General features: G+C 36.8%; 1 protein-coding gene across 8 annotated transcripts in view; it reads right to left on the bottom strand.

The window, feature by feature from the left end:
* HERC2 (HECT and RLD domain containing E3 ubiquitin protein ligase 2) overlaps window positions 1-20,391 on the bottom strand; it is a 103,475-nt gene that overhangs the window by 35,173 nt on the left and 47,911 nt on the right. For all 8 annotated transcript variants that reach the window (XM_077781525.2, XM_077781527.2, XM_077781526.2 and 5 more), the window contains exons 32-57: window positions 19,805-19,978; window positions 19,579-19,715; window positions 19,346-19,497; window positions 18,739-18,930; window positions 17,737-17,924; window positions 15,938-16,130; window positions 15,159-15,341; window positions 14,441-14,625; window positions 12,690-12,837; window positions 12,407-12,603; window positions 11,944-12,174; window positions 11,207-11,342; window positions 10,523-10,666; window positions 8,992-9,134; window positions 8,504-8,771; window positions 8,202-8,344; window positions 6,742-6,840; window positions 6,478-6,646; window positions 6,239-6,364; window positions 5,548-5,656; window positions 5,280-5,419; window positions 3,645-3,835; window positions 2,371-2,476; window positions 2,113-2,204; window positions 1,353-1,528; window positions 773-884 (exon numbers count right to left, since the gene is read on the bottom strand). In XM_077781525.2, the coding sequence (XP_077637651.1) occupies window positions 773-884; window positions 1,353-1,528; window positions 2,113-2,204; window positions 2,371-2,476; window positions 3,645-3,835; window positions 5,280-5,419; window positions 5,548-5,656; window positions 6,239-6,364; window positions 6,478-6,646; window positions 6,742-6,840; window positions 8,202-8,344; window positions 8,504-8,771; window positions 8,992-9,134; window positions 10,523-10,666; window positions 11,207-11,342; window positions 11,944-12,174; window positions 12,407-12,603; window positions 12,690-12,837; window positions 14,441-14,625; window positions 15,159-15,341; window positions 15,938-16,130; window positions 17,737-17,924; window positions 18,739-18,930; window positions 19,346-19,497; window positions 19,579-19,715; window positions 19,805-19,978 (4,134 nt within the window). The remainder of the gene's footprint in view (window positions 1-772; window positions 885-1,352; window positions 1,529-2,112; window positions 2,205-2,370; window positions 2,477-3,644; window positions 3,836-5,279; window positions 5,420-5,547; window positions 5,657-6,238; window positions 6,365-6,477; window positions 6,647-6,741; window positions 6,841-8,201; window positions 8,345-8,503; window positions 8,772-8,991; window positions 9,135-10,522; window positions 10,667-11,206; window positions 11,343-11,943; window positions 12,175-12,406; window positions 12,604-12,689; window positions 12,838-14,440; window positions 14,626-15,158; window positions 15,342-15,937; window positions 16,131-17,736; window positions 17,925-18,738; window positions 18,931-19,345; window positions 19,498-19,578; window positions 19,716-19,804; window positions 19,979-20,391) is intronic.

Below are 20,391 nucleotides of genomic sequence, written 5' to 3'. Positions count from 1 at the left end.
TGCACTTCAATATTCAACACGCTAAAAAGAAGAGCTCTTAAATGATAAATCAGTTAATCTAACAGGTACTTTCAGATACTTCACCCATGCCAATTAATAAATAAAGGACAAAAAACAATTAAAAAATTTAATACTGAAACTATGATAAATATAAAACCTGAAAAAATGAAAGGCCATATAAACAGGGACTTTCTTTTAGTAAAGTTTTCATAAGAAAACTGAAGAATACAGGAAAGGTTAACTTTCTGATTTTTCAAGGTACTCTATAGATACAATACTTTCACAACATCAGTTGAAGAAATGCTCCGAACATAATTTTCAGATTAATGAATGATATTTAAAACTGATTAAGTATTTGCAATGTATCTCATCTTGTATAATATTAATATTATATGTAAATGGCTGCACACTGAGCTGAAATTCCTATTGCACAATTGCCAGATACAAGTAATACATAATAAAGTTCACCACAACTTTTATTTTATGTGTGCAGACTCAACAGGAACAGAATGTCCAGTCTTACATATTTTTTAAACAATTAGCTCATTAACATCTAAAACAAATGATTGAGTGGCTGTTAAAAATCAAGCCAGATTTCAGAGTACCAACCAAAATGTAAATTTTCTCCAATTTTCCATCCAGCAGACATCTACATGTCTTAGCACTAAAAACCCACCAAAACATAATCTTTGTAGCTGATTTTAAGTTGTGCAACTTGTACATCTTATTTTTCACCATTTCTTTCCTGTACTGAAGTGTGACAACAACCTACCTTGGAACCTTTTAGCCCTCCCAATTGGTCTTTGTCATTCAGTCCCCAAACAAAAACTTTGGTTCTTATTGTAGCTGCTGATTCAAGCCCAGCTGCCTTCTTTCTGACAAGACTGAACATAATGAGAAAAGAAAACATGGTCAGTTTAGCAAACAGCATGCTGTAGCATAGGCACCGTTTTTTACTGTATTTACTGATTTTTACAGTTTGGAACAGTTTCAGGACTCAAACTGCACTATCACAGTTGAAAAAAGAAAAAAAAAAAAAACACCACCAAACCCGAATGTTTTGCTGAGCAGTGGTAAATACACTTGCCATGTATCAAGTATATATATGTACTGCAAAAGGAGATGAGTCATACAAAATGTTACACCTCACCAGTGTGATCATCTCAGAGAATGTATTTATTGACAAAGGATCTATCTTATAATTCCAGTAAACTAAGATACTGATTTCTCATTAATACCATTCAACCTAATTAATGTGTTCTTCCTCCAATCATCTCCAGAGTTACAGGACTAAGTTACAGACACTAAGGTTCATTGCCATTTCCCCTGCCTTCCCCACTGTAGTCACCTACCTCCCAGTGTTAGGTTTATCGTCATCCTCTTCCTCGTTATCAGAAGCCAGGAAAGGGACTGCAGCCAAATCTTCATCCTCAGCACGTATACGTCCCAGTATGCTGAGGCCATGTATTTTGCAATCAATGCCAGAGCTTCTGCACTGCTTAATTGCAATCTCAATATATCTGTGATACTAAGAAGAAAAATACTCTGTTTACATCTTTTAGGCTCTATGAAACTTCATAAAACATAGGAAATAATTAGAACTTTTGTTTGACTTTGTCAGTTTAAGAAAAGAAACTTGTCACTTTAAATGCTTGTCATTTCAGCTGTAAATAATTAATGCTTTATCATTAGCTTATGGCCTCATTCCCATGAGAAATATATGAAATATAAGAATTTCTCATATAAGAAATTTTACTTCCAGTCTCATAGAATTCATTATGCATTTCTCCTTGCTGTTGCTAGAAAAGATCAAAACTGCTGTCCAAAATTATCCCCAAAATTTAAGTTTATTGGAATGTCTTACTGGTTCACAGGTATATTGAGTCACATAAAACTCATTAAAATATCTAAGTCTATTATAGTGTTACTTTGTGATTATGGTAAAACTTTTTAGAATAATTAACTTGTCTAACTTGCCAGAAATACTGCTAAGTTAAGAAGAAGAATAAAATACCAGGCTTTAATGATCACAACAATAATTCTCATCCATCTCTTGCACCACAATCTTTTTCTGTTGCACACAAGAGTAATTCTCACATGAACTTCACTTACTTCAGTACAATCACTGAGTAGAGGCACTGTGGTGTCTGTAGGATTTATATTGATTGTCTTTAGCTCTATAAGGTTATTTAAGGAATTACCTCCTAGAAAACAAAACACAGAATTAAAAACATTTTAGGACATGGTGCTTGTTTCACAAACAGGCACTGTGCATGTTAAACAGATGGCTATGTTAATAAAAAAACAGATAAATACCTGCTGTTGGGTGCAGAAAAAATATTTTTGACTTCTTAGAGAACATACACATACCTGAAACTACAACTAAGGAGGGCATGTAGCTGCTGTCTGCAGGGTCCACTATCATCTTGAGTCTGTGAACAAGAACATCTGGAAAAATCTCCAAGCGAATCCAGTGCTAGTGGAAACACAGAATTTCATTTTTAGTAGTATTATTATGATCACCATATGATTAACAAGAATAGATATGTGATGTTTTTGAAGAAAGAGTGGAAAACATCTCTGAATTGTACACAACAGCTGCAATATATGGCAACTGGCCAAATAGAAATGACCTTGTGAACTTCTTGCTTGTCCTACATCCAATTACAAAAGAAACAGTTGCAGCAAACAATTTATTTCAGGCAAAACCAACACCACTGAGAAGCCAAAAAGCACAGTACCACTGGAGGTTAAGTAATGGGACATAATGTAAGTATAAGGTAACCGTCTATAGAAAACCTGGAGCAAGAGTACTTGGGCATATTCTCAGCATTAGGTTGCAGTCTATAGAAAACCTGGAGTAAGGGTACTTGGGCATATTCTCAGCATGGCCATCAACAGAGCATCAAAAGGCAGAAGACAGATCAAAAGGCTGCACATCCTGGTGTTTAGGCTGGCCACAAAGCACAGCTGCAGGCCAATGAAACTGGTAAACCATAAACTAAGGAACAACATCTTTTATAAACTACCTGGCTGCAGGAGTCAAATGAACATTCAGTAACTTTGCCAGTAACACCAAACCAGAGAAAGCTGTTGCCTCCCTCCAAGGCAGAGTGGCCTTTATAGACCAGAGAGCTGAGTAATCACCAATTGTATGAGATTTAACCAGGGCAAGTGTGGCCTTCTCCATTAGGGATGGGGTAATCCTGCTTATACTTACAAGCTGGGGCACAAAAGGCTGGAGAGCAGCCTCACAGAATGAGAGATGGGGTTCTAGTGCATGAACAGCTGCACATGGGTCACCAGTGCGCACTCATAGTCCAGAAAGCCAACTACATCCTGGGCTATATCAAAAGCAGTGACCAGCACGTCAAGGGAGGAAATTCTCCCTCTCTACTCTGCTCCTGTGAGACCCCACCTGGAGTAATGCAACCAGCTCTGGGGTCCTCAACAACAAAAACCCTCATGGATCTGGTAGAGCGGATTAGAAAAGAATCACAAAAGCAATCACAGAGATAGGCCATCTCTCTTACAAACACAGGCTGAGAGAGTTGGGGTTGTTCAGCCTGCAGAAAGGAAGGCTCTGGGGAGACCCTTTTAAGCATAAAGTATATCAGAATAAAACATTTAGGGCTTAAAGTTACCTTTCCTTGTGAACCAGAAGACTGCCAGCATTGCTCACTACCATCAATAAGACGGGAAGCCTGATTCACAGAGGATGAGACATTCAAATTCTTGACTATCCTTGACCAATCATCCAGTAACATTCCCCGCTGGCTACTGTGCCGTCTCTTCAGCTGCTTTCCAGAGCGCCCACTGAACACGGGGGACTGACCTGCAGGGTTAAGTGACACATTTAGCATGCACCTCTCAAAGAAAATTGGTCCTTTGAAAGCCAAAAGCAGGGTGAACCATAAGCAGGGTGAAAGGACATGTAACAAATCCAACATTTTGGTTATGTAATGCTACATTTAGGACACAGGCACATGTCACATTGGCATGGTGATGCTATGCAGTAATGCTCAAAGGGCATAGCTTCTTTTTTTACAGGAGTTTCAACTTTTCCAAGTTCTTGACTAGAGAGCTACTTGAAAAGGTCCTTCAGTTTAAAATACAGATCAAAATTTATGATTATGTGTAATTCAAAATACAGGTCCACAGCACACCAATTTTTTACACCACCACAGCATACAAAAACCACGCAACTAAACCACAACAAAATTCCCCTCCCAAAGAATAGAAAGAGAAAAGTTGGAAGACTGGAAAATCCAAATCTTGTTCCAGAAGAAGGTGGTTTGGCGAGATGTAGATTTCCTCCCTGCAAAAACCTTACTTCCACTTCACTGATTTTGTAGCATCTAGATATCTTGACAAAATGAATATTTTCCTACAGAGGGAAAGGGGAAGGATTATAGATTCATGCCATTCCAGTTGCACAGCCATCTCAACTGACTTATTAACAGAATGCTTTTTTTGCCCATTAGACAAACCATCATGTACACACAATCCATGTTCACAATCTCTAGGGGGAAACAGGTTTCTTCATTTTCCAGAACAATTACACTGGTAATGTGTAAATACAAAGAAATTTAGTCCAGAAGTCGGCATCATCCTGCAAATACTAGGGATAAGATTAATTGTTAGATAGGTGGATGGAAAAGAAGTAAAACAGAACATCAGGTAAGTTTTGCATAACAATGCAAAGCCCAAAACCAAAATTTCTGAAGCTAAAATGGTTGTACCTGTTCTTGCCCTAGAGAAAGAAAATCTGATTATGAGCCTTTTAAAAGGCTTCCCTTTTCCACTACATACTCTGGAGCCTCCACATCACAGAGGAAATGAGGCAACAGCCATCCCACACTGACAGGCAAAATAGCTGAAGAGCAACTGAAGCATAAGAAGTCATTTAGGTATTTCCAGCTGCCCCTGGCACTATGAGGATTCTATTCATCTACATTTAGGCTGACAGAAAAAGGCAGGACAATTAGGAAAGTACACATTTCATTTCTGGTGTAAATAAAAATGCCACTCTGACATGCAGAGTTACTGTCACATTGACATTTTTTAAACTTTTTAACAATACAAAAATGGTTTAGGGGTTAATGTTTTGTTGTAGTCCATCACATGTAATTGTAGCAATGCTATGGGGGTTTTTTTTGTCTAGGGGGTCAATCTGAACACTAATTTCATCATATTAAGACGCTGAAATCTAAACCTGATTTTTCAAAACAACTTAAATGCATTTTAAATTAATCTAAGAGACACACTGCAAAACTTACCTGGTTCATTTATTCTGCCAAAAGTATGTCGGGTGTTATGCTTCCTGGTTTTAAAACACGTTTCACAGAAGTCAAAATCATCACAGTTTCTGCATTTGAATCTAGGCCCATTGATAGGAAACATCTGACAGCCATCACACCTGATTTGACAAGAGAAGAACAAGTCTATATATATGGTACAAGTTACTTGTTAATGAGACAAGATAATAGAATCACAACAATAAGATAAAAGATAACCCCTGTACACTAAAAGTAAATAATGACTTACGTGACTCCAGGATGAATGCTGGGGACCAATTCCATTTCTGACAACAAGCCAGTCCAGTGTGACTGTTGAGGAAAGTCTACAATAACATCTTTTCCATTGGCACTAAATGCTGTGACAAAAACGTAGAGAAAACAAAAGGTGTGGCAAATCTCTATAAAATGAAGCCAAAAAACCTTAGAGTAGTACTCCATTTCAATTCTACTTTGATTTCTTAATTTTTTAAGAAGCGGTTTGCAAGCAAGTACGTACTCCGAAGCACAGATGCAGGAAGACCAAAATCTGTACCTCTTCGAAGACAGATTATTTCTATTACATCCTTTACAGCCTGACACAAGTGCATCCCACTTTCTCCTCGCTTCCTTATGAAGCTTTCAAGCTACAATTACTTCTTAAAGGAAAATCATTTGTGCTTCATCCAAAGAGTAAATGAGAACTACAACTGGATGCTGCACAGACGCTTAAGGACTTTTCCCATGTGCAAATGAGGTGGCTCAAAAGCAGACGGACAGGCTAACAAAATGGGCCCCAGAGTACATGTCTATGAATTCACCACAGGCTTCAAATGCATTCTATATTCTCTAACATCATACAATACTCCACAAAACAGTGTGATTTTTAAGTGTGTCTAGAAGAAAGTCTGTGTGATCTTGAGTTTCTTACCTCCCCATGCCCCATGTTGAATACACATTACCTTTGACGATGCCCACACTTCGGTGAGTAACTGATCCCCATTTGTATTTGGGTGTGGTGACAGAGCTCTTCACACGCACTTTGTCACCTATCTTGATATGGGAAGCAGAACTCTGTGGTGGGAATCCTAGCAGATGCAAGAATAAATGGATAGTGAGTGGGGCTTCCCCCTCCAAAACTACATCTCCCTTAGTCTACCATTCACTTTTTCAGTTAAAAAGCAGTCAGAAGTGAACTCACCTAAAAGCTCAACATGGATGTATCTGACCCAGTAAGTACCACCCTTTTGTTGCCAATCACACTGCACATTCAGGTCATGCAATCCATCTCGATCCAATTTAATAACTTTGCCTACATCTCCTTCACAAACCTCCTCATAGGTTCTGCAGCACCTAACCATCATCCCCACCTAGGGAAAAAGGACAATAGAATGCAATACATCTGTAAAGGCTTTAGCACCAACAGGAAAGCAGTTTCTATGTTGCTTTTGATCATCACACTTACCTGAATATTCTCCCTAATATAGACAGCATAGTCATCATTGCTTAAGAAATCAGCTCGTTTCTTATAGGTCTGGCTCTCTGTTACAACAGCACCACTTGACTGGAAAAAAAGTCCAAAATAAATATCAAACAATTACACAATTTGTTTACAATTCAGATAAATAAAACTGTTGGCAAAGACTAAAGATAACTCAACAAAAAAGAGCCCATCGAATAGCTCCATGCCAAAATTGGAAAAAACTTCAACAGGTTCAACTCACTATAAGAGTAACATCTATGATCTACTTGATTTTAAATTAAAATTTACTTTCCAAAATTACTTATCAAGGAACATAGATGCAAGTTTTCAAAATGTCTGAAGGAAGCTGCAAGTTGCTTTTATGAAACCTGATTGCCAAGGAAACTGAGAGGATTTGTCACTACTCTAATTACTCTTGAAGATACACATTGACATTTCACTTCTTAGGACATTTGTTGGGAGAGGGGGAAAAAAACATGGTGAATGGTAATCTCTAACCTCAAGCTTACTAACTTTTCTTTAGACAATACAATGAGATTTAAAGTACTCCTTTAGAAAAACAATCTAAAAAATTAGATTTTATTTATTAAAAATTATTTCTTTCAAGACTTGATTAGCTTAATTTTTAAGAGAACTACTGCATTCCAGCTATAAGGCAAATTTTCAAAAAACTTTGTTCTGTTCTGAGTATTAATTTTTTTTCATTAAAGGCAATATATAGCAGTTTTTCACTGCAATCCTGATAAAGATAGCTAAAGCTGTCAAGTTGATTTCCTTCAATATATATTAATTTGAATTACAAAATCCCACATGTGCAAGAAAATTCAACCTAAGTCCTTCAAGCATAAACAGAAAAATGAAACCCATTTAATTTTATTGACAAGTCCTTTTTTGAAACAGTTCTGGAAAGTCAACAGCAGACTAATATAATTTCATATTAATGCTATCACTCTCAATAGGCACTGTAATGGTAATTTTATCATCAGTACGTGGAAAAAGTTTTTATAAGGAAAAGGCTAAGTTGTTTAATAGACTTTTCTGCCATTTATTCACTAGATCTTAAGTCCTTCCTTGGAGGTAATATATGTTTGTTTTTCAGACCAAGGGAAAGGAGAAGGGAGAACTCCTTTACTAATATTACACTATAATATCAACTATTTTTGTAGAAACTGAGAGCATGTATCAGAGATACTTGAAACTACCACCAGTGAAATACCTACCGGTGTTCTATCCTCCGCTGTGCTAACTCAAAGTATTTATTGATTATTCTTGGTTGTTTTATGTCATGTCTTAGAAACACAGGGCAAACATGATCCTTGTTACTGTTTTTAAAGCTTGGGACAGCAGGTTGTCCTTGTACTCTTTTCATTTTCCCAAAAAGGGAAGAGTTACAAAATTTGCAGCTAGCTAGCATAACTTAGGTTTACTAAGTTAATACTCACAACAGGACAAGCAGCTTCAGCTTCTTCCACTTCTTCTGCTATTTCCTCATCTGAATATTCATCGGAGATAGTATCAGCATCAGAAAGATCTGTGATTTGAACATCAGGGTGATCCAACAACCAGCCAACTAAGGCTTCCACTCCTAACACAGAAAACAAACTCAGTTTGTCTCCAAGGGATTCTCTGACATTGTTAAGATTGTATCCAAAAAGAAGATAACTTCTCCCTCATAAGTACTGTTTTATTCAGCTTGCAATTTTTCTTCTCCTTCTAATATTATTTGTTTTATGAAACAAAATACCTGGTAATCCAGAAGCACTTCCAGACGTTCCCGACAGAGATTTTAGTGCAAATTCTATGTTTTTCCTAGGAAATCCCATTTCCATAAGTTGAACTACAATGGGGAGAGGTGGAATTGGAGACTGCTTGCGTTTCTTCACTTTTGTAGGTCGGATATGTTGCACTGTAATGGGTGTTGTAGCTTCACTAGAGCTGCAGTCTTCAAACAATGGAGTTGAAGGATGTGTAGACTCTACAGCCAGATACTGGCACACTGCCAAAGCAGCAGCCTAGAGGAGAAGAAATCAATCAGTCCAAGTAGAACAAGAATATTTAGTACATCTGTGTGCATGAACATGCATGCCTTAAACATTATCTGCCCAAAAGGGTTCAGTGTTGCTTCTTTTTTAAACCTATCATTTAATAAGCTTAAGCTATAATTAAGCTATAATTGGAATGTGGATTACAGAGTTATTTCTTATGTTACTTAGCAGAAAACACAGACTCTACCTCAAGCTCCTGCTTGTCAAATATGGCTTTCACAGGTGATGGCTGGGTAGCAGCTGACAAAAGCTGCTGCAAAAGGATCATGGGAGGCTGAGGTCCTTCAGGAGACATATCTCCGATGTCAGGAGAGGCAACTGCTCCATCCTCTTAAAGAAAAACATTATTTTAACCAAAACCGTATAACACGGTCAATCAGAATATTCTAGGGCTTATTGTTATTTCTCACATATTTCTTCTCCAGAGATATAACACATTTAAGATTAAGCTATATGTACCACAATCTCCGTACAAAAAAAAAAAATAAATATGTAGATAAACAAAATATTTACTAAAATACACCCAAGACATGCCTAACAGAAACTACTCAGTGGACAGTGAATTTGCACCTTGTGTCATTTGAGTCCACCTTTTTTGTAATAAGACTATTAGTAGGAAGTATATCCAGGATAAACCACTTGATATAGATAACCAAGAATTTTAGTGATCCCAAAACCATGGTGCTTGCTTTCTATATGTCCTTCAAAATATAATGCATTAATTATAGGAATTATTTTCCTATAATGTACCTATTTCGAAGAGCTCCCCTTAGGGATTCATTATCCCTTCAAAACAAGATCCTTTTATTGAGCCAATTTGCTCACAATTCTGCAACTTTCATATTTAATTTTGTATTCCTGTTGGCATAAACATTCATGTTTCCTAAATCTTTACTCTGACTACCACATAAAAAGTCCTCTCTTCAATAAACAATAATAAAACAGTTAGTAGTCCTCTACATATATTGTTCTTGTTAAAAAAAAAGTGTTCCTTTTTTTTCCCCTTTAAAAATGATGGTAAGAGTGAAACCTTGCTCCATTCCTAAAAGAACCCTGTAGATTCTGTTGACTTAAAATCTGGCAACTGACAAGAAAATCCCACAAAAATATCCATATAAGACAAATATATTATTATATTTAAAGATACTGCATGATTCACAAATATCCAAGGAATTAATACATACTCCAAAGGCATTGATAGCTATGCCAAAAGGTGACATAGTTATTGTATTTATTTTTATATGTGGAATGCAGGTAGAAGAAATCATTCAAATTATTAGAACTACAACTCCTTCAACTCCTTTAATACAAGGATTAAGAAATTACATTTCTATACTTGTATCACTGGAAGCTGCAAGACATTAGAAGTAAAATCAATAGCCAATTTTAAGTTTTGAAGCAGAAAAATAAAACTACTGCAAAAAGTATTAAGTATTTTAAAATTACTTACAAAGCTTACTAACTATAGAAGACATACAAATTTTACTAACTCTAGTATTTCAAGCTTCAAACACTTGATGTTCTTAGTTCTCAAAACTTGAGTTAAAAAGTCAATCTTTTTGACACAAAAGCTTAAAACACACAAAAATTTGAATTTTTCATCTTTACAGAGCAAACTGAATTTCTACCGTCCAACTGCCACGAGCAAGGGTTATGGTCACATACTTCATCTACCATCTAAGCAAAGACCAGCACAGCCAGGGAGCATTCCAGAATACCTGCAGGATTTAATGCACACTCCTGAACAGCTGGCTGGGATAAGATCTGCCTTAGTGTATCCTGGTGAGAAAGCAGAGCCCGTCCAGCTTTTAGGATGTACAGCTTTAACTGCTGGCACCGCAGCAGATCCAGATCAACTTGACCTATCAGAAATATTAAGCAGCCATTAGTGCTAGAAATCTCTTGTATTAGGGAAGAAAGGTTATAATTCATACAACCTCAGTCCAAACATCAGTTTACATCTTCACTCACTGTGTACTGCCCACATGAGTTAGTTTAAACAGCACACGGATCAAAAGTCTATACACGTTATATGACTCACAGTATTAGAAATACTGCCTTCCTACTTTCCACAACCTGGACAATCATACAGCTGATTTATAACACAGTAAGTGTAGCTAGAGATGTTACTTGCATCCAATATTTTAAACAACTCAGTAGAGTAAGATCAGCCCCACACCTTATTTACATTTGCACATCAAAGATATTTCACTTATAGTGCAGAGCAATTCACTGTCTAGCTAAATTTGTCTCTTAAGCGCCTATTACCCAGTGCTGAATAAGAAAACAGGTAAGGTTCTAGGACACCCTTTTCCTTATCTATGTTTGCTGATACTAGTATTTCTCATAGCATATTCATCTACTTCCAAAGAAAACTAACAGCAAAAAGTCCCCATCTGTACCTGAAAGGCCTTGATTGGGAGACTTCGTTCTTTGTTTTTCTATTTTACTTCCAGCCAGATTTACTAGCTGAGCCCAAATGGATAGCATAGGTTCAGTGAAAGGCAAGTTGTTCACATTAAAAGCCACAACTGGAAGCTAGACAGTGGAGAAGAACCAGACAAAAAAATTAACAAAAAAAAACAGGTAAGCATTTTCCTACAATCTCAGGGTCATAAAAAAGTTTCAATGGTTATTAACTGCAGAAGAGGAAAAGTAGTATTTGTCTTACTGCTCTTGACCAGGAAGAACTAGAGACGATTTTTATTCCCTACACAGCTCCTAAGCCTGTATTTCTACCACAGAATTGCAGTTCTTCTTGGTGAAAAAGCAGAACAGAGTCAAAACAAGAGAGAACTCCAAAGCAAACCAAGCTTTCACTAAAGCCATATCTAGCAAATCAAGTTAAATAGAAAGCTCCTCTCATCTAAGAGTTATAAAACATGCTACAATAACTTGGGACTTTATCTCAAATCAAACAACTCCAGCTTAAACAACTCTTCCTTTCACCTTCCCAGCAAATGAGGACAGAATTAAAGATCCTGCAGAGGTTTGCATGAGGACCATCTTAGATGTGCATTCAGAGCATTGCGTGTGTTGAATGTCAGTGCATTTAGCCAATGAAGAACTAATGTTTTCTTTGGTCCATACTGGAGTTTTACACCTTCCCAGTGTTCAAGCCTTCACAAAACAAACTTACTGGTTTTAGTTGATTCAGAGGGCACACTCTGCACGTTCGCATGTCGTAGAACTGCACAGTGATCTTCCCCTTTGGGGTGATGCGTGTCACTGTGCCTTCTCCAAATTCATCATGAACTACTTGTCCACCCAGTCTCAAGCGACTATCTATGCCACCAATCACAGCCAAGACTGCCATCAGAGCTCCCACCTCTGGATTCTCAGTGTCAGGGAAGTAGTCATCCAACACAGCCTAACAAAGAAAAATAAAATTTAACTGTAGGGAGAAAACATACCCTTCTATCTGCTTTAAAATACAAAGTTAATCACACATATTTCAACTTAAAAATTACAACACAAATACATATAAAAGTAGAAAAATGGTTTCAATATTAAGCTTAATATTGTTTACAAAGATTTAGTATTTATAATTTCAAAATAAATATTGCTATAAAAATGAGCTTATTTTAAAACGTGGAAACTACCCCTTCTGACTGTTTTCCTGCAAAGATGTGGGTGATGGAGGTTAGCTGAGAGTTGATGTACTTGTTTATGAGTCCATTCCACTGGCTGAGCGAATGCAGCGTCCTCAGCAGTGCCACTATCTCTTCTGCTAAAGTACTACTATGAGTGGCAGTTAGAGATGCTTGGGGCCTGGCCTTTCTCCTCCTCAGAGTAGATTCTGGAAAGATAAAGCAGAACAGTTATGAGTTTAATGCACACATTTCCCATACAGAAAAACAAGCCACTGATGGAAAATTCCTCTACCTCTGAGTAGTGGGATATCCGAAGAACAAGTACTAAGCAGGCTCCCTAAAAATCCAAACAGTTTTTCCACAAGAAATTTCATGTCTCTTGACCTTTCATTTTTATCCCAGGATGGGAGTACTGCTTTCAATAAATGTACAGCAAGGATCTAAAAAGAGAACAAACTTACTGTTATTCTAGTCTATATCACCAAATACTAAAGAAGCTCTCAAACTTATTAAGTACAGAAGAATTATGTTTTTAAGTTTGCTTTCCTTTGTAGTTGTTTTTCACAACGCTGATTTCTTTCCAGCTATGGAAATTCCAGAGCTACTGATCTTTAGTTTGCTAAGGGGTATTTTAAAAGACATGGATACAGTTCAGAGTCAGTAACAATTTTACTGGTACACTGTTATTAGTGAACCAATCTCTTAGGACAGGTGACGGGCATACCGGAAACAAATAGGAAAAATAGGAATACAGAATGGGAAAGTTTGTTCAGACTGCAGACTCAAATTAGTACTAAGATATATTTCAGAATGAAAGTTTCCAAATGTTCTGCAAAGAAGTTATAATAGTTAAAATTCATGAGATATAAAGCTGAATGGTGGAAGGCAGGCAACAGCAGCCACAGTGACATTCAAAAGTAGCCACTGTGAAACCAGGGCCTCCAACAGTCTGGCCCCTCTGAACCCAGACACTCAGTGCAAGACTGACAAGGAACAGGGGAAGGTGCAGCACTGCAGTATCAAAGAGCAGAGGGGGTTGCATATTTTGAGTAGGAGCACTTCAGGTTTTGAGCTTCCTCATCTTCTACCCAGAAGACCAATCAATACAAGTGACTAACAGCAGAAATGATTCTCCTCTTGCAAACGTCTGTCAATAACATGTCTTTCTAGAACTTCAAGGTCTCATCTTTTCATTGTCCTTAAGTTGGTACATGAGGAATGGTCATTTCTCTTGAGTATGCCCTGAACAGCACAGATGACTCTACTGCACTAAGTCCTGGAGGATAACAGAAGTCTCACCATACTAAAAATACTGGCAAGAATTTACTGGAAGATCACACAAAAATGAGCAAGCCTTTATGATACAAGGCTTTAGTTAACAAATGCTGATGGCTTAGCAAGTAAAAGAATAAGATGACCTTTTGATCCCCAAGCCTTATAACTTTGCAGAGTTATTCCATAATAAATTTTCTTTTCAGTCTCATGTAGAAGGTACTAACAAAATGCTAAGTAACAGAAAAAGAGGAAAAAAAAGAGAAAAAAATCAAAAAAAAAGTGAGGAAAGGGGAAAGATGACAAGGGAAATACAATACCAAAATAAGATGCAAAGATATAGCTTCTTAAGAGAGACTGTAATTTAAATAATATTAACAGTTTCCAACAGAAATAGGAAGTAGACAATACATAATTTGGTAACTTTAAATGAAATGTAACTTTTACCAACCACATATTTGCTATTCTTTCATTTATTCAACTTATAGGAAATATTATACGGGAGTTTCTGAAGCAGAATTCTGGAACACTATTTTCACCTTTCAACAAAACAAGTGAGTCCATAGTATCCTGAAGGCTAAAAATTCAAGAGGTGTAAATTAAAAACAGTAAGTCCTAAATATAAAGAAAATATTACCTTTTTCCCAACTAACCAAAAACTGATTTATGGACATCTCCCAGCTGTTTTGTAAAATACATCTTTCTTTTTAGGACAACTAAAGTATGCTAATTTTATTGCCTGTTGAAGTAATTTGGAAATACACACATTACCTGTCTCTGTAGTGAAGCAGCAGTGAAAGATTCATGCCCCTCAACAATTTTCATTAGCAAAGTTATCCACTGAGAGGTACTAAGAGTGCTGCACATCTGAGGCATGAGTGCTATGCTTCGAATGAATCCCAGCGTGCACCAACTCCTATGCTGTTCTTTATAAACTAATTTATTGGGCAAGGAAGCTAAAAACAAAAAGATATATACATGTAATAGTAAACCTTTTCACCAGCTATGTCGTTCTCTATATGCTACATGAGATTTTTCTGGACGAGATATTTCACTGTCTTTACATGCACTATTAAGTTCAATTTTAACACAATTAATTTTATAATTATTGTAATTAATTTTATTAAATATGCCTTTATAACAATTCTCATAATTACTCTTCTTCATTTCAAAGTAGTTAACAGCATTACTTCTGAAATTACAAGAAAACTACAAAAAGGAGTATGACACACGCAGTATCCGAACACAAGAAGGTTGCTAATAAATTAATTGTCTAAGTCATCAATTCACATCTTATGCATTTCTTCTGCTTTTACTGTTTATATACACTTACATTACCTTTAAATATTAAGATTTTAAAAGCTCTGAAAATGCATTTTCCAGCCATTGGCCTTAAAAGGATTAAAAACTAGTAGGAAAAGATTTACAAACTTACAAGACAAGAAAGCACAAAACAAGCACACAGCACAGTCAGAGTGCTGTAATATACCTGATTTATCTATTGTTCCACTCTCCACAAGCATTCGGAGTAACCCACACAAAGTCCTAGTAGCATCACTTTGCATGACTTCAGCATGGACACCAGCAGAGAGACACAGTGTCTGCAACAGGTTCACAGTACTTGTCAGCATCATGGAAGTAGGGTGGAGATTCCTTTCAACTTGTTCTCCTTCTGAAGGGAGACACAAAAGGCAAAGGAATACATTAATACGGAGTTACTTTATTTCACAAAGGTCCTCAAACAAACATTTTGTGAATGATTTGTCAAATATTTTCTCTAAGATGACCTGACATGAAGAAAATTCCTCATTGCCAACTCCTAAGTAGTCCAAAATATAAACCAGGTATTTTGCACATATATTTTCAAGTTGTTTTTTTTTTCTAGCAGTACCCAGCTGAAAGGAATTCCAAAGTATTGTCAAGAATAGTGAAACGCTCTGACTAAATGTATAATTAGACCATATATAACAGCCACTTCAGATGCTATTAACATGTGTTAAAATGTATACCTTCAGGTATCTGTACCAAACTGTTTCAGCTGAATAATATTATTTCCTCTCCCTGAATATGCAACAATGGGACACCACCTTGTCTTTCTCACAGTAAAGTTATATTAAGGAAGATTCTGGTCGGAAGTGTGCACCTATTAAATCAATCTTCTCTGATGAAGCACTTGCTCCTGTGACAAACTCTTTTATATTACAAGATACCAGTTTTAAAATTCACTAAAAGTGTGTCTCCAGTTTTTTGTTTTTGTTTTTTTTTTACCAGAATCATCCTCAGTGTCTGAATCCTCTGTTGTGGGCTGTGTTGCAGGTGGTGGCTCAGCTAGTTTGAGATCATATTTTCCCTCCTTTCCCATTCTGTAAGAATTTGTACTTCCAGTATCCCACTGCACTCTAATCCAGCCATCTTCTCCCAGTTCTCCAATCACACGACCCAAACCTGGTGTGGGTCCATCCTGACAGAAGAGAGAGGTTCAAGTTACTCAATCAGCAGTGCTAATTTGTACCCCAAAGCTCATAAAATAATCATGCATTTGCTCCCTATTGCTGCTAACCCAATGATTAGGCAGTAAACATTCAATGGGGTTTCAAAAATCAAGCATGAATTCCAAAATAAACACCCCAGTAAGTTGCATATTTGGACACTCATTATTAGGTCTCTCTTACTATGTCTTACATAAGTAGAAGTTATGTCCCACATAGTTGGAAATGTATATTATTATAGCAAATAAGTTATTCAGTTTCCTGTTAAATGGCAAATTAGCACAGTCTTACTAAAAGAGAATTTTAAACATCTCCAAAAATGAAGCTAAACAAATAATTGACATATTTTATGTAAATTCTCCAAGGCTTTTGTGGTAAATGGTCAGAATTGCACAGCATTGCTGTGAAAGGGTGAAGGATTGATAAAGCTGGTTGTGAAAAACACGAGCTGGACCTCTGGCTTATCTTGCACCTGGCTCTAGCAAGGCCTAAAGACTGAGTGATGTCTGGAGTGACATGGAGCTCTTGTGCACCCTTGTTTTTCAGCGAGGCACAGAAGGGCACCAGGGCCCAACCAACAGCCACACTACTCCCTAGACCATGAAAAACAAGCCTGGTTCTAAATCCAGTTCCTTCAAGAGATAAGGATGCACACGGAGATGAACCCTCTGATGAAGGTCAGAGAGCCCCTACTGCTGCCTCAGTACATGAAGGACAACCAAAGTGTTCATTCTACCTCTTTTGTCAACTATAAATTCTGTCAGAAGGTAACTAAGATTTTCATTGAGGTTGCCTATTATAAACTTAGGCAATCCTCAGGATGCAGATGAAGGTAAACATGGGATGTGTAATAATGCACATATGGCCAAAGTCACCAAACCCCACCTATAGCATGATTGTTCCATCCCATTGGGACAGGTCAAAATTTACAGTATAAAAGAGTGGCTTCAGGGGCAAGAAAGGGCTGGAGAGGGAAAATTCTGCCTGCTCAAGATCTGTTCATAGGCTACAGCTCTCTTTTTCCCAAAGAGCCTTTATGTGAGCTTCACATCTCCAACAACTTGGGAATACTGATTTACATACACGCAAATACATATATATGTATATAGTGCTATTGGATCTCTTGCTATACTTTGTGTCACAACACATACTAACACTCTGTAGTTAGAGCATTTATCACCAGCAATCCTGAGCCTGCTTTTCTGATGCCTCAATTAACCATAGTACTTGTGAATTTGGATCATGAAAATCCTTACTGAATCCATCAGACCTACAGAACTGCAGTGGTAAACTGCACTATTTGTGCTTCCATGCTCATGCACGTTCTCCTCCAGACTCAGACTTACAATGCTAAACTGGGCTACAATCAGAATTTAAGCCCAGCTGCAGCCAGCCCCTCTGATCTCTGAGGACCAGCTGGAATGGAAGATTTATTTTCTGCTAATTTCCCATATCCTTAGTTCAACATTTTTGGAATGTAAAATTCCCTTAAGTTTGATGGACCAGAAACTTCACACAGTCCTCTGAACGAGACTCTAGATAATAACACATCCAAAACCTGTATGAAAGAAGTTGTACCTGATCACCCCATTTCCAGTCTACCCCTCTGACCACTCTGGTACCAATTTTCATCATGGCTGCCAGCTCTGGACCAGAAACAGGGAGCTGAACAGGTGTTGTCTCCTTTCTTGACTCTTCTAGGACTGTGGCAGAAGCCCCATGAGAAGAGGCAATCATATCCTCTTCAATATTATCAGAACTGGGTCCTAACAAAGAAAAAAACACAAAAGAGATTAAATCCAGCTACATGTGTATATACCTACCTTTATATGCAAGTCACATATGAACTTACAGGCATGTAAACTTTGTCATATAAAACCAGTAACAAACGGGAAAGCTGACTTGCAGGTGTTAAGTCAAATGACCTTTTAGAAAACTGAGGTGTAATGGTTTTGAATGCACAGGAAATTAAATACTTAATTTTGAATGAAAAAACAAGTGATAAATAAGAGACAATAATGATGACTCAACTGGCTCAATGATTCTACAAACAGAACTTTTGGAAAAACTTTCAATGCACACTCCAGTTAAACACAACTTACAGAACAAATGCTTGCTATTATATAAGAAAATAAAGAGAAAAACCATGGCAATTTGAATCATAGCAAAACACACTAGAGAACTTGTATAACAGAACAAAGAAAGTTTCTAGCTTAAATATGCAGACTGGGAACATTTTTCCTATGTAGAACAAATGAAGTGGATATTAAAGAGTTTTACTACTTTAATTTTAAATTTTCCATTTTTAATTTATTTGCAACAGTTTCACCAAAACTACACATTAACTGAAATTTTAGCAAAGGATGGACAATAAACAATAAAAAAAATTAATAAGGCTGCAATTAAATTAACCTCTTTCTCAATCATGCAGATGTGCTTTCTGTATCAGGGTAAAGATAAATAGCATTAAGCACTACCTTCAAGCAGCAAAGTGATTCTGCAATTTGGGTGCACCAACAGTTAAAAAATACAGGGGATTTGTAGAGCAAATGCTTTCTTCCAAGTAAGAAAGAACAGTACCTATCAGGCGCAGTGTGGTTTGTGTCAAGGCCAGCATGCCAGAATTGAGGAGCAGGCTCAAGGTATTCGCACCATGCTGCAGTGTCAACATGTTCAGCATGACCAGCAGAAAACGTGCTTGTGGAATAGTTCCAAGACTTGGTCCTGCTGGATTCTCATTTGTAATTGTTTGAAGAGGAACAGGCTGCAGACCTAGTTCAAACATAATATAAATTAAGTCAACTGACATTGGGAACTACAATAGAATAGGTTATAGATTTGTTTGATTGATGGTTTAAATGATTTTTTATTCCCTGCTCGACTTCGAGAACTTAAAAGCAGAAGTTCAAAGAAACTGACTAATCTGTATTATAATGCTAAAATGTTACTAATGAGTAATCAATCACCTGCTGCTGGGAAATCAGCAATATACTTACTTGAACATTGAAGTGGGTTAACAGGGGGTCAAGGTGGGAAGGTTAGAACAACACACAAAAACAAAGTCAAAGTAATTCTCAACATAAACAAATAATTAGGATTTCAACATCCTAATTATTGGGAACTTAAAAAAAAGCAGTAATATTAATGTAAAACAGTTTTCTCCACAGAAAACAGCAACGAGATTCACCTAGTTCTTTAAACTTTGCATTAGCATCTAGCAAGATGTTCCGGACATTCTGAATAGCCCACGCGTACAACTTTCCAAAAGTTACTTCCAGCAGCATTCTGTTAAACGGCGGGATCAGATCGACATCTTTTAGGCAGTCGGTAAGAGGCTCCCTTCAAAGAAAAACAACAAGAAAAATAAGTATTGTTTTCTTATTAAAGAATTCTGGAAGTAAAAGCAACAAGAAGTTTTACCCTATATTGGCTCCTTCTGGAATAAGCCTCTGCCATCCACAGAACATGGCATACTGCACGGATGGGAGCAAAAAATTTTTAGCTGACAATTTCAGAATAGTGTCTATTCCCTCCAGACGAACTTCTGCTCTTTCCAGCTGTCAAAGAGAAAAAACAAACTGTCATACTTATGTAAATTGCTAATAACTGTCATAATTATCTAAGTGGCAATTTTCATTCACGTCACCTGTTTTAATAAACATTTTCTCATTTTTTCTACATCCACCGGCTCTTCTTTTAGTGCAAATTCAACAATGGTGTTAAGGAGGGCAGACTGTGGATACAAGCCTTGAACATTTTGCTTCAGCCATTTGTATTTGTGGACACCTGTAACTGTACTCAGAATTGGCTGCCACTTATCCTGCAAAACAAGAAGATAGTAAGTTAAAACTTTTTAAACAACTTTAAATTACTAAAAATATAAGTTATTTCATGCAAAGCAACTTTCAAATTTAAAATACTGGGGGGACCAGAGGGGGAAACTTTTTAAAAGTAATGAAAAAACTTAGTATTATTTTAACTCATTATCTTTTTTACTACTGCTACATAAAATTTCAAATGCCTTAATGTTCAAAAAAAGAGGAAGTAACACATCACAACATTTTATTTTGAAATGAAGCTCTAAGATTATCTTTAAAAATTAGAGAAGATATCTTCACATATGCTAAATATATAGTACAACCTTGTTTTTAAAAATCATTCCAGGCTTCATTGAAACAACATGTCACAATTACACATACCAAACACCCTTATCAGAAAACTAAATGTCAAGTT

This window comes from Lonchura striata, chromosome 1 (assembly GCF_050655825.1).
Source record: "Lonchura striata isolate lonStrDom1 chromosome 1, ASM5065582v1, whole genome shotgun sequence".
NCBI classification, from domain to species: Eukaryota; Metazoa; Chordata; class Aves; order Passeriformes; family Estrildidae; genus Lonchura; species Lonchura striata.
This window is presented reverse-complemented; position numbering and strand designations above follow the sequence as displayed.